The sequence below is a fragment of the Taudactylus pleione genome, unplaced genomic scaffold, assembly GCF_031769625.1.
Source record: "Taudactylus pleione unplaced genomic scaffold, aTauple2 ptg000042l, whole genome shotgun sequence".
Lineage (NCBI taxonomy): Eukaryota > Metazoa > Chordata > Amphibia > Anura > Myobatrachidae > Taudactylus > Taudactylus pleione.
In genome coordinates this window covers 360514-375184 of record NW_028284444.1, presented here as the reverse complement: position 1 = coordinate 375184, position 14671 = coordinate 360514, and the positions used below count along the sequence as shown (strand labels likewise).

The following is a 14671-nucleotide window of genomic DNA, read 5'->3' as shown; positions in this document are numbered from 1 at the left end:
ATAAACACATTTTCTGAAAGGCCCCAGAGGCTGCAACACCACTAAGCAAGAGGCATCACACCATGAAGACCAAGGAGCTCTCCAAACAAGTCAGGGACAAAGTTGTTGAGAAGTAGAATTCTGGGTTGGGTTATAAAAAAAGAAAAATATCCAAATCTTTGATGGAGCACCATCAAAGCCATCATCAAATGGAAAGAACATGGTACCACAACAAACCTGCCAAGAGAGGGACATCCACCAAAACTCACAGACCGTGCAAGGGCATTAATCAGAGAGGCAGCACAGAGACCAAAGGTAACCCTGAAGGAGCTGCAGAGTTCCACAGCAGAGGCTGGTGTATCTGTGCATGTGACCACAATAAGACATACACTCCATAGAGCTGGGCTTTATGGAGTGTTTTTTTCTGAGTGGCCAGAAAAAAGCCATTACTTAGTGATAAAAATAAGAAGACACGATTTGAGTTTGCCAAAAGGCATGTGGGCAACTCCCCAAATGTATGGAGGAAAGTGTTCTGGTCAGATGAGACTAAAATTTTACTTTTCAGCCACCAAGGAAAATCGCTATGTCTGGCACAAACTCAACACATCCCATCACCCCCAAGAACACCATCCCCACAGTGAAACATGGTGGTGGCAGCATCATGCTGTGGGGATGTTTTTCAGCAGCAGGGACTTTGAAACTGATTCGAGTCGAGGGAAAGATGGATGGTGCTAAATACAGGGATATTCTTGAGCAAAACCTGTTTCAGTCTGCCTGTGATTTGAGATTGGGACGGAGGTTCACCTTCTAGCAGGACAATGACCTGAAACATACTGCTAAAGCAACACTCGAGTGGTTTAAGGGGAAACATTTAAATCTGTTGGAATGGCCAAGTCAAAGCCCAGATCTCAATCCAATTGAGAATCTGTGGTCAGACTTGAGGATTGCTGTTCACAAGAGGAAACCATCCAACATGAAGGAGCTGGAGCAGTTTTGCCTTGAGGAATGGGCAAAAATCCCAGGGGCAAGATGTGGCAAGCTCATAGAGACTTATCCTTAGCGACTTGGAGCTGTAAATGCCGCAAAAGGTGGCTTGACAAAGTACTGACTTAGGGGGTGAATAGTTATGCACGCTGAAGTTTTCTGTTATGTTGTCCTAAATGTTGTTTGATTCACAATATAAAAAAACACACAACTTCAATAACAGCTATGCAATTAGTAGCCATGGCCACATGTTCCGACAGAATTCCCAGTATCTCACGGCTACTAACATCACACATTTGTCTTTGAACCCCACAGAGGTGTACAGAATATAACGTATTGGGGTAACGTAAAGCTCAGTGATGTGTGCAGCTACTCATTGCAACTGCACGGACTTAGGAAAACATTTAAAATTTTACAATGTTCCAGGTTGTACAGAGCTTTGCTAAAAAAAAAAAAAAAAAAATCAAAATAACACAACAGGATATTACACTGGTGCATGAGGTGGACATTCATCCCAACAATAACTGCAGTGAGGGAGAAAATAATTGGGATGTCCCCCCGGGCACAATTAGTTTTTTTTATCCCACCACAAGCTCAACAGCACTGTATGTGGAAGATACAAGACCCCCACTGTTTAAGCAAAAGAGCCCTTTAAATAGGAAAGGACACTCTAGACACTATATCAGCCCTCCCAGCCAGACTGTTACCTAGTATTCTGGAACCTAATAATAAATGTTAACAAATAATCAAACAAAGACCAACCAGCCAGCGTGGTGAAAACTGTCCACCAATATCAAGAGGGTACATAATGATATACTTAGCCGTTACTCAGTAACCCAAAACATGCATTACAGGAATGAGCCAATCAGAATGCACCTATAAAAAAAATTGGGTGCACCTGATTTTTCTGACAGCAAAACACTGTTGTAATTAACATATAGACATATAGAGAAAAAAACAAACAGAAACAATAAGCTAAACAGCCTTGGTTTGCTTTGCAGACCAAAAACTTTATTATACATTTTTACAAAACAAAGAATAAAACAAACAAAGTAACAAATAAAAATATCTAAAACTCAGTGGCTTTTCTGAGGCACTTGAATAAATACTCTGCCAAAACACTGAGGCACCAAAAAAAAAAAAAAAGATTGTTCGGTCATAATAAGTTACTGTAGGTGTGCTCTCCGTCACAAGTGCACTTTGCTCACTGCTCTTTCACACTTCTACCTCCCTTCTGGAGCTGGCTCGGGAGCTAGGCAGGGGTACGTTGCAGAACTGGGGGCAACTCCAGACAGCCATGGCCAGGGAATGGAGACAAATAGTGCTTTCCTACAAAAAAGAAAGAAAAATAAAAAAAATGAAAATAAAAATGATAAAGCACATAATTATACATACATTGTTTATGGAATGACATCTGAAGCACATCTAGCGACACCTGTAAATACAGCTGAACGGTACATCCCAATATTTAAAGGGTTTTCCACCTTGACTTTATACTTTCGCATTCTTTCTAGGTGATTTTATCCATTTTCTTATAGATATTTATTTAGTTGCCCTAGTTTATGACACAGATCTGCTATATTCAATTGTGCTTATCAGCTTTGTGTCATATGCTAGGGCAGGAAAAATAGACACAATGATGAAAAAAAAAAAATTCATTATAAACTACAGGATGATGAATACATACAATCAAAGAAAACTATATAGACAAGTGATTGGACACCCGCGCGCAAGCGAAATGCATACCATGCGCACCATTACACACGAGCTCCAAATGACCACTAATGTGGCAGTTTCAACAAGAACACTTGGCAGGGTGGCCCATGCACTTCTACGGAAACACCACATGTTTTTATCAGGACGACAATGGCACCAGTCATGTTTCCAGGTTGATGCTGAACTGGTATACAGAATATTCAGTAACACAGATGGACTGGTCCAGATCTTATCCCCATTGAGAACCTCTGGGATGAATTGGAGCGACAGGTGCGTTCTAGGCCGACTCCACCTTCTTCAGTGTCACAGTTGGTCACTGTACTTAGGGCGGAATGGCAAAACATACCGCCTGCTGTTCTCCTGGATCTCATGGACAGTTTGCCAAAAAGGGTGTCTGCAGGAATCACTGCATGTGGTGAACCTACAAAGTACTGACAGCAATAACATCTCGTTGATCTATTTGCCGTCAGTGTCCAATCACTGTAGTCTACACAGTGTATATATCTAGTAAAAACTGCTGGACAGACTGACACCTCTTCCTCCCCAATCACCTGAACAGATGCACAGGCCAGGCATTACTCAGACCCCTAGACAGGCAGCGCTTACCCTTTCAGTATTTGTGCGTCTCTCAAATCGCTAAGGATTATCTACCAGCATTGCTAGAACTTGACATCTGTGTGCTTCTAATATTCAGATTCTCATAGACACAGGCGGAATCATCATTAATCCTGTCAACAAAATAAATTAGGTAAAAAGCGTTGAAGGAACAAGAATAAATACAGTGCACAGTACAGAGCTACAACCGCTGGCTGACAGTGCATGCTGGGGATTTCAGTTCCATAACTAGGGCTTTACCTACCAAGAATCTGGCCAACACCCACATAATGAGAAATATAGTATGTCAGGCTGATATATAACATTTATTGTGTCCTTTATATCATGGGTCTTCAACCTTTGGCCCTCCAGCTGCTGTGGAACTACACATCCCAACATGCCTTGCCACCGTTTTGACATAACAGCATGCTTAAACTGTGGCAGGGCATCCTGGGATCTGTAGTTCCACAGCAGCTGGAGGGCCAAAGATTGAAGACCCCTGTTTTATATGATCTGCATTATTCTACAAGGTACACCATTCTTTCCTAGATCTGGCATGAATCTACCCAAAGCTTACCGAGGCTGAATAGGTGCTGGGGTTGATGGCGCTTTCGTTTTCAACTTTTCCCCAAGTGGATAATGAATGTTAGTATATTCACTCTCCTTTATCCTGCCCCTCTGCAATAAAACAGTTCAAAATAATAAGAACAACCCACAAAATACACATGGTCCTAATATATAACAAATTTAAATTCCAGTGTGTGTGTACAGTTTTGGGTCATTAATCTGACGTATCCATCAACATCTCCCAACATTCGCAGATATATGTAATAGGTGACAAAATGCATCAATATGTTTGAAGAGGGTATTTAACATTTCAGTATGTAGTTTTGCATTTTAAAGTGTGCCCATCTCCAAGACAGGGCGTAGGCAGATAATGTATGGTCTGTCCATGAGACTGCAGCCCATCACCTGACTGGAAACGGCTGACCCTACAACTCCAGAATAGCACTGGACTCTTACATGTCTTCAGGAGAGGTGGAACCAGGTGTTGCCCTATGCTTTCCACGGGATACCTTCTGCACCTTTCATATGTGTGTTTTAAGAGGATAAGTATCTTGGACCCTATGTGAAATACACATACAATGGTTCATAACTCAGTATGGTCTTACCGCCTAAAGGCTGGGTTACATTTATAGTGTATGAATACCAGCTCAAGCCTCAGAGCGTACAGATAAAACACCACACCCAGATAGCCTAAAGCTTCAACCAAATTATAAGTAACCTTTGTGTTATCTTTAATAGGGACATTTTGCTGATGGCCCATATGTGCAAATCAGATACGGATATTGTATGTTTATTTCACATAGTCACATAGACCATACTTTGTGTGGTCCACAAGGTGGCAGTATTCTACAATGTCAGCAGCAGAAATTAGAATTCATACAATGTGGAAACATTAATCCCCTTATCTTTTAGAAAGTAGAATGTAAATTATTAGCCAACAGTGCTTTTAATATTCTATTTTTGTAAGCAGCGGTCAGCGAGCATGAAAATGTGTCCAGATGCAAGGAATATAAGGAGGAAATTACTTTATGCTTAGCTTCCTATTTTGGAGAATATAAAAACCACCTTTTACAATAAATAGTGTTTTTTTCCATAAACCTCTGCAGGGAAACCACTTAGAGCCTCGTTTTATTTACAGATTGGATTGTAGAGGTCATGTCTGAGTCACAAAACAACTTTACCAGCTAGTCAGTTTCAACTATTATCCAAATAAACTGTCTCTTATTACACTTTCGGCTGCCCTCTCTAATAAGGGCATCCTCTCACCTGCTCGTCCTCGAGATACTTCCTGGACTCAATATATTTCTGTACGGCCATGTAAATAAATTTATATTGTGCCTCTGTCTGCACCATGCCCGAGCGCTGCTGTCTCACCATCTGGATGGTTTTCGGGATGTCGATGTCACAATCCAGAACTGTGTATTATAGTAAAGATCAAACATTCAAGGTACTGTACATGACCGCTTATCGTTAGTAGTGTAGATTAGTAAGGTGCCACAGTGCTCTGCAGTACCAGACAGTAGGGGAGGACAGGAAATATATACAACAGGGACATACAGGACAGACTAAATGAATGCAGATTTCAAAACAAAGGGTCAGGAGATCCATGAAAAGACAGAGCTTACAATCTAATTGGAAGAGAGAACGTCTTAAACGCGTGAAGATTCTGACAGTTGTGAGGGTGTATTAGAGTGGGTAGTATAGGTAAAAGCAGGTTTAGCTCTAAAACATAGATGGATTTTTAGAGAGCGTTTAAAATATTTGAAGGCTGCAGGATAGTCTGATCGGGCCTGGCAGGGAATCTCAGAAGTGGGTCTTGCAGGCGGGAATGAGAGGTGGTTACCAGAGGTGAGGCAAGACACAGGTCTAGGGGCCTGATTCAGACGTGGGAATAGAGTAAGATAGAGCAAGTAACTGTGTACCTGGACAAACCATGTCGCAATGCAAGGGGGGCAAATACATATATATTTTTTTAATTATGGGGTAAATACTGGCTGCTTTTGCATGTAGCCTACAAATGCTGGACAGCTTTATATTTACACTGCAACTCTCCCAAATCTACACCTCTCTGCACATATTACATCTGCCCCAACTGCAGTACAGCATGGTTTTACCAAGGTGCAGTTACTTGCTCTATCTGAAGCTGGGCATCCACTATACAATCATCTGTCAGATATCTGTCCAATCTGGCTGGTTGAAATGAAAACTTGGTAATGTATGGGAGCAAATGACAGTCGATCATATGGTTTTAAATAGGGATGTGCAGGCTCGGATAGGTTCGAGTTTGAATGCCGAATTCGGATTTTTCCCTCCAAAAATCGGGTCTCAGAAAGAGGCAAAACGTCATCTTTCATGGACAAACATCATTATTCCTGGAGAAAAGTTTATGGAAGATGATGTTTGCCCATGAAAGATGATGTGTTGCCTCTTTCTGACCCGATTTTTGGAGGGAAAAATCCGAACTCGGCATGCAAATTCGAACCTATCCGAGCCTGCACATCCCTAGTTTTAAACACTGAAAAAAAGACAAAAAAAATTGTACAAATTTGTTACATTTGTGTGTTTTAACCATTTTTGGCTATTTTCCAGTGTTTGTGAGCAAATGGGCGATTGTCATTTGCTCCCATAAATTACCAGGTTTTCATTCCAACCAGCCAGATTGGACAGATATCTGACAGAAAATTGTATAGTGTATGCCCAGGTTTACTCTATCTTCAACTCCGAATCAGGCCCTAGGATTGCAAGAATAATAAACAAAAACTATATTATAAGACAACCAGACCAATTGTGATCAGGAAGAAAAGTGGTGGGTTACCTGGTCTGTTAAGAATATCCACCAAAATGTCTATCACTATGATTGTACCGGTACGTCCAATGCCAGCACTGAAAGAGAACAGAATACGGCAATGTGGTTGTATCAGGCATGTCACATGACAGGAAGTACTGTCTTCTGGCTCCCGGATGATGTCATACCTGCAGTGCACAATAATAGGTCCGGACTGTGGAGTACTTCTCTGCGCTGTATTAATTTCTTCCAGGAAGCTTAGTACACCCCCTGGCTCATTCGGGACACCATGGTCTGGCCAGCTCAGGTATTGGTAATGCCATATGCATCTTGAGGGCTCTTCCTAAAAGAGTAACAATTGTGTTAGTTAGTAAGTTATGCCAGGACTACAACTGAATCGATATTATATGTAAGATGGTGATTATAGCCATGTGAACTGCTTAACCACTTCTTACACTATTACTATTTTAAATAATTTAAAACTGTTAACTTCCTGGGATATACTTGTGCATATGTATATGTATATGTAGGTATATACTGTATAGGAACACCTCTTTTCTTATACCATGTGATTGTAGATAGCAACTGACAATTTGTTGTTATAGCTATAATTGTATAAGTGTCTCATCCATCTTTTGTTTGACTTACATGTATTGAGTCCTAATGGAAAAGATATTTTTCTTTTGTATTTTATTGTGACTCACGTTGCTTTAATAAAAAAAAAAAAATAATAATAATTTAAAACTGGTACACACCACATTGATGCCATGGTATGGTCTCACAGAATCGCATGCAAACTCCTCTTAAGCTGGATCCGCAGTACACACTTCTCAATCATAGGCCCAATGTGTCGTGACTGACGTCACATCTGGGTGGGCATTCAGCTGTCCGTCACCAGCGGCCTCTGCAGCAAGTGTATGGGCGGTCAGCTGACCTCCCATGCACACAGCACAATGCACCAATATACAGCATCTGCACTGCACAGCCAACGCCATATGTCTGTGGACGTGGTTCACCGACATATCGTCTGTACACACTGGCCAGCGCACACACGATATATCGGGCGTTCAATTGAACGGTCAATATACATCGACAAGTATATACCCAGCATTACTCATCTACAAAGCACGCAACCACTTTTCTCCTCACTACATCATCAGTCTTATTTCCACACACACTCCATACAGCACACACCACGCTCTAGACTGCCACCTTTCCTCATAAGCCTGGCTCCGGGACTTCTCACATGCTCCCCATACCCTCTGGAATGCCCTTTCAAACTCTACAAGACACTCTCCCAGATTCTCAGACTACAAACGTGCCCTCCGCCTAAGCCTACTACCTCTTCTCCTAATTGTGGCATTTAATATTTGTATCTCATAATTTACTAATACCAGATTGGTTGTTGGCTCTCTTTTCAAATGAAGAAGTCTGAATCTGCAGTGGCACAAGCGACTATCCACTTGTCAATTCAGTCTTTCTGCATTTTGCATGCTACTTGATATACAATATATGTCGGATTTGCCATATTGCAAATACAGAATTACATCATGCTACTGTTTGGCAGCACTGATCTGCTCCCGAAAATGCCACAATTATTTATTTAGCAGATCACGGTAACTTCCTATGTACAAAATATATTTTCTTTGTTAAATGTTACCTCATATTATTATTAACTGAATTGCTCATTTACCTATTAGAAATACTGTTGAACATATGCATGTTGAACAGTGATGTTTCCAAAACATGTCAATTATCTTGTTGTAGTGATACATCAATTTGCAAATAAGAAAACAATTCCTATACAGCTGAGAAATGATCGCTCCACCTTTAATTGCCTGAGGAAGCAGATGTAGTTCTGTGAAACGCGTAGACGATAATCAGTTGACGTGGGGAGACCAGTTTCTTCTACTGACTTTTCTTTTTTAAATTGCCATATAGCTTATATAAGCTTTTACCCATATGTTTTTGGCTTTTTAAGATTTCTAACTGTGTACAACCATATTTTACTATTAAGCAAATATTGAGCCAAGCAGTGAAGCGGACATTTTCTATCACAAACTTTAAGCTCACCGATACCAGTTGAGTAATTATACAGTGTCCTATATTTTTAGTTCACTATATAATTTTCCCTAACGCATCTGTGAGCCATATGGGATGAGGTCCAGAAATGATTTTTATATCCTAAGTATTTCCTAAAGTGATTTCCACCTATAACAGAGGTGTAACTCCACTATTCCCCGTCCCCACCCTCCCTGTAAGAGCCAGATTCACTAATCTTGACGGGGATATCCCCAAATGATTATTGGAAGGGGGAGAAATATATAGCTCTGTACAGTACCAACTATATTTATTTATTGTCCTCTGGGTCATTTTGCGACAGAAAAACCATCCTACTTTGTTTTACATATGTCTATATCTGTCCTGTTTGCTCTCCCATGTAATATGTTATTTTTCTGTATTTTCCCCACTATGCTCAGCGCTATGTACCCTTGCGGCACCTTATAAATAAGAGGACAGTAAGAATAATAAAAATAATAAGGTATAGATGACCGCTCCTTTGCTAAAGCTAGTGCAGCTTGCTTTAAAATGGAAACTACTGACATGCCTTATAAATTCTCATAATTTCATGGACTTTATATGGCTTATTCCATTACAGAGGGGAGTGTTCAGACACGGTCATGATCCCCACAGGAAGCTATTGTAAACACCAGATATCAGATTATCTCAGGAATAGGACGGCATCCGCAATCAACAAGAGAATAAGCCGAATACAGTGCTCTTCCGGCGCAGTTTTTCCTACTTCAAATACTGAACAGTAGGACTTGAAGGAGACAAAATGGTTAATATAAAATGATAAAATACAGGGTACTCCCCATCCTAAAGCGCTCTATTCCTCGGCACTGGTAATTACAGAAACGTCTCTGAGATGGGATATCGGCAGCAGGTTCCAAACCCCCTGATCTGCTCGACAGCTCTTACATAGATGAGAATCGGACAAGAATGGGTTATTATCCAATTACACACGGGTGAGCAGTGCTACAGAGGAGCTGCCATTTTCCATGACAGAAAATAAGCAGCGGAAGCTGACACAAGTGTCACAGCACTGACTGTAAATCCAGTCATTATCTGAAAATATTTCTTGAAAATGCAAAACAATTTGCGCAAATAGGAAATTCAATTCCGAGCGTGTGGCGCCTGACTTTCATGTCTGTATGTGCGTGTTTCCTGCAGGCTAAGCAGTGTCATCCTCTGCCTGTTGTGTTTACTGCACAGTATGATACAGATTATTACCCACACATCACATATACTGTTATAGTGTACAGTGATCGTTAGCATATATTTACACCTGCTGTACACAGCGTCCATTCCGTTTGATGTATAAGCATTCTCTGCACATTTCCTGACCTGTTTAGTGTACATGCATCTCCGAGTATTGTGTACATTCTATTGACCAAGTCTATTTTGTCTACTATATAATGGGATAATGTATCCCTACTGTAAATTATAGTTCTAGTGGACATTTTAGGAGTCCACTAGAAGTACAAACTGCAACTAGCACTCACTTATTCTACAGAACAAACATTTTTATTGAGAAAAAAATATAACTAAAAAACAAACCAAAAAATAAAAGTCACCCCACCCAATAACTAGAATATCAAACCAGAAAGCCGATACATATATGTAGGTTTCTTATAATTGTACTTATTATTAAGGTTTACATTGGCACCTACTCCTCCCCTCCACCCACCTTTCACCTCAGAGATTAGGATGACCTCTCTTCTGTAGCATGGTAGCTGTTGCCAATGACAACCCCATCCGCATTAGGGTCGGGGCAGCGTGCAGGTGTTGCTCCTATTCCAGAGCTACAGGAGAAATACTCTAACAGAGCTGGGATTTGGAGACACACACTCGCCTGCTGCCCTGACCAGTGAGGAGGTCAGAGACTATGGCAGAGCTACTGGCATCTCCATAAAGGGTGGTTATATGATCAGCAGCAGCTGTCATTCTACAGAAGGAAGACTGATCCTCTGAATCCCTACTGAAGCAGTACATTACTTAAATGCTCCTCAACTTAAAAAATATAATTAAAATATATGTCAAATGCTGCTTCTTCCAGCCAAACATTACATTTGCCCAGGCAACGTTTATAATTGCAATATCAAAGAAAAATGTGCTCGCTCTTGCAAGATAATAATTCCAAAGGAATCCTCTTCCTCGTTGCCGAGAATAGAGCATTTAAAAAGGAGATTAGAGTATACTAAAATAATGTTCTATCGCTGTATTTCTATCTAAGATTGTACAGGTCAGATCACTGCAAGCACAGAAACCCAGGGAGATTCTTTAGGTAAGGTCAGAAACTAATTAAAGGATTTCTGTGTGTTCAAATCTAACAATGACCATGTCCAATCCCTGCATGGGTCAGTATTACCCACTACCCCATCCAGTTACCTGATATTCAAAAAGGAGCAAACCTTTGCGTGACAAAAATTCACGTTAAAAAAGGTACCCAAGCAGGATTTAATGCAGAGGTTCCTAAACTCGGCCCTCAAGGCACCGCAACAGTCTAGATTTTAAGGATATCCATGCTTGACCACAGGTGACTTAATTAGTACCTCAGCCAATTTGATTTAACCACCTGAGCTCAACCATGGATATCTCTAAAACCTAAACTGTTGGCGCGTTTGGGAACCTCTGATGTAATGCATTTTAATCAGGTCACAGTCATTTTGGAATCTAGTGAACAGCTCAGAATGCTTTAGGCATTCCAACCAAAGTTTTGGCAGCAAAATTGAGCGCCGTACCAGAACCATGATTTCTCTAGCACCGCTATGAGGAGAATCAAGAGGAACAGCAGATGCTGAGTAATGGCTACAGACAGTATGTTTTACCAAATAACTATAAAAATAATAAAAAAAAAGATCTCAAGTTACCAAAATTTTTTTTTTTTTTTTTTACATTTAAGCAAATATTTGCACAAAGGAGAAGGCGGCAGCAGAAAATGGTTAAGTAGGAATATTATTTATACTCCTACCCTTTCTAGGTGTGACATCTGTAACTCCCGCAGAATATAGTCCTTTTCTTCATGCACCGCCAGACTCAGCACCCGGATGCAGCCATAGTCCTTGGTACAGTTCTCATCTGGCCAATAGCGAAAACATTTTTTCTAAAATGTCGGAGACAAACGTGATTGTTTTCTGACCGTCTATTCAATTTACAGTGTATATATTAGTACTCTGCACAAACAAAACTAGTTTAAAATATATTTTTTAGGTACAATAAAGCACCGACAAGTATCAGCTTACCCTTGACCGCTCCATCTCTTTTGTAGTCATGACAATAACGTGAGTATTCTCCTGATACACCATAGACCAGAAGTCACACACCGTGTTCTGCAGGCATCCCTGAGTGGCTATATACATTTTACAGGGCTGGGTACCACGGGAGTCATCCAGAGTACTCTGTGGGTAAACCCAACACACATATTGTAAGGCAGTGATTTACAACTCAATGTACACTACACAAGATTTTAAAATTGCCAAGACACGCTATTCGGCGATGCGGCATGCGTAACCAATGAAAAAACAAACCCATTGGCTCCCACATAAAAAAATACACACTCATTAGCCTCCACAGGAATAAAACTCACTACACTGGCCTCCTCTGGAATAGAACACACTACAATACAAGTGTGCTGAGCTGACCGCCTCACACTTGACATCCACTCGCTGTACACTAGTGTGCCACGGTACAGTGGTTGAAAAACGCTGCTGTAAGGGATTGCCACAGCATACAGCTGCCTTGTCATACCTTTGTGGAGTGCTATCCTTTATTGGGGGAGATGTATGAAGCCTAGAAGCGGTACAAGCGCACGCTATGTGCGCTGATACCGCTTCTCCCCGATGTATGATCGGGGGTCTGGGAGGTAGATGACAGGGGTGCTATGCGCCTCTGTCATTATTGGCGCTGATATCTACAAGATAGCAGCGCTGATAGCCTGGGCCATGTACGAACGGTCAGATCACCTGACCGTTCGGCCGGCTGTAGCTGCTGTTATTGACAGCTACAGCCTGGCGCTGCCCTATCTCCACAGCAGGGACAGCGCTGTCCCTGCTGCCGGCTCCAGGCTGCATGCGGGGATCTCGCGATACTTGTGAGATTCCGCGCATGCTCAGTGGAGCCGGCCGGGACAGAGATACAGCGTATCAGCACTAGGCTGATGCGCTGTGGTCTCTAGCGGGTAGCGCCATAGGGGGAGTTAATGCTCCCCCTCTCCGGCCGATGAGATGTTCTTACATCTCATCGGTAGTGCTTCCTGCTTCGCCTCGGTAAAGAGACGAAGCGGGAAGCGTTATAGCGTTAAGTGCCGCTGTCATACATCTACCCCATTGAGGGGTCTATTTACTAAGACATTGCGTTAATGACACTCCTGCTTCGCCTGCTACCGCTGTGAAGCAGGAGCTGGCTAACGCAGCACTTACTGAAAAATAGACCAGCCGGGGAGGATGAACGATAAGTCACCCCCTCGGAGGTAACAGCTGACACTCCCTTCCCCTACAGCCCTGTGTGTTACTCACCATCTCCAGGCTCCATCCGGCAGCAGCGACTTTTTTTTTTTTTTCAACAAACTTTATATAAAAACAGCCAACCTGACACAGCTGTAGTCCTGCTTCTCCAGTGAGGAGAAGCAGATACCGGCAGCTACAGGAGGCGGTATCAGGGCTGGAGAAGTCAGCAGACGGCAAGTGCTCTCTCCCCTTAGTAATACCTGGGACACTTAGCGCTACCATAGGTGTCTATGGCAGTGCTAAGTGCCCCAGGTCCAGTGTGATATTGTAGCCTGCACTTAGTGCTGGCAGGCTACAGGCAGAGAAAATCTCTTTAGTACATACTGAGAAGCGCTATGTACAGGGATTTTCTCTGCCTTTAGCATTTTTACCCCTATTCTCCCCTTAGTACATAGACCCCATAGTTTTATAAATGCTCTGCAAGCACTCTGGTTCACATCACACTGGTTCTATAAGCACTAAGCATTCCTGGTGCCTTAAGTCTACAGTCAAATAAAATACAGGAGGTCTTTTCTCTTGGCGGTACAGGGGGACGTAGCTATCATTCCTATAAATAGCACAAAAACAAAACCAACTGCAAACAAAATATCACCTAAAGCGGCCATGCCACTATGTTTACCAATAACATACACTATTGTGCATTTTCTGGACCTAAATGTCCATCTATCTGCCCAAATGCTCTTACTAAACAAGCCCCACGGATAGGACATCAATTTGTTATAATATTGCTCAACAGGGAATACAAAAAATTACTTGGAAGTGTATCCTGGGTGCTTTACATTTACCATGCATTCTCCCCCCTCCTGGGGCCCTCCCAGTCCCAGCTTTTTGTCAGTCTACTCAGTCTCCAACATCTTCTCCCCCTCCCCTCTGCACATCAAAGTCATGGATAGCGCCCAACAATGTCTTACACGGTTACCTTGATGTAATTAGCATTGATGTAATCTGACCCGGGAACGCTCTCATCCGTATCCCTCAGAGCCACCCTTGTGGTGTCAACTGCACAAAACAGGAGGAGATCAGGTTTAGTTTTTTATTACTCTTTTATAATTCGGCATTTTTTTTCTCAAAGGGATGACGATTAATAAACAATGACATTAGGTGGTCAATTCAATAAGAGGAGTTTGAGAAAGTGAACTTGCATCATACAAATACATTGCCGCAGTCCGCGCACCCACTAAATGCGTGATTCAATAACAAATAGCGATTCGCTGGACTTGCGGTGAGGTTGCACAACATTTCTACAAAAAAAGATCTGGGAAAAGTTCATGAAAGAGTGGGGAAATCATCCTGGACCCCCAAAATGTGGCAAGTGAGATAGCAGGACCATATAGAAGTCATAAGGATAGTACTGGAGGTTCTTAAAAGGTGTTAAATTGATTTTGCACTTTTATTAATGGTTATAAAATTATAGCAAGCAAGTGTTTTTCAGCATAATAAAGTATTTCCAGCATTTTTGGGTACAGGAACATGCTTG

At 41.8% G+C, this 14671-nt stretch overlaps 1 protein-coding gene across 1 annotated transcript in view; it reads right to left on the bottom strand.

Annotated features, from left to right (window-relative positions):
- Positions 1-1965: 1965 nt before the first annotated feature.
- LOC148537899 (tyrosine-protein phosphatase non-receptor type 11-like) overlaps positions 1966-14671 on the bottom strand; it is a 134076-nt gene continuing 121370 nt past the window's right edge. The window contains exons 8-16 of the mRNA XM_088460135.1: positions 14114-14193; positions 11932-12087; positions 11661-11792; positions 6814-6968; positions 6656-6723; positions 5107-5255; positions 3851-3951; positions 3286-3407; positions 1966-2292 (exon numbers count right to left, since the gene is read on the bottom strand). Of these exons, the coding sequence (XP_088316261.1) occupies positions 3323-3407; positions 3851-3951; positions 5107-5255; positions 6656-6723; positions 6814-6968; positions 11661-11792; positions 11932-12087; positions 14114-14193 (926 nt within the window). The 3' untranslated portion in view covers positions 1966-2292; positions 3286-3322. The remainder of the gene's footprint in view (positions 2293-3285; positions 3408-3850; positions 3952-5106; positions 5256-6655; positions 6724-6813; positions 6969-11660; positions 11793-11931; positions 12088-14113; positions 14194-14671) is intronic.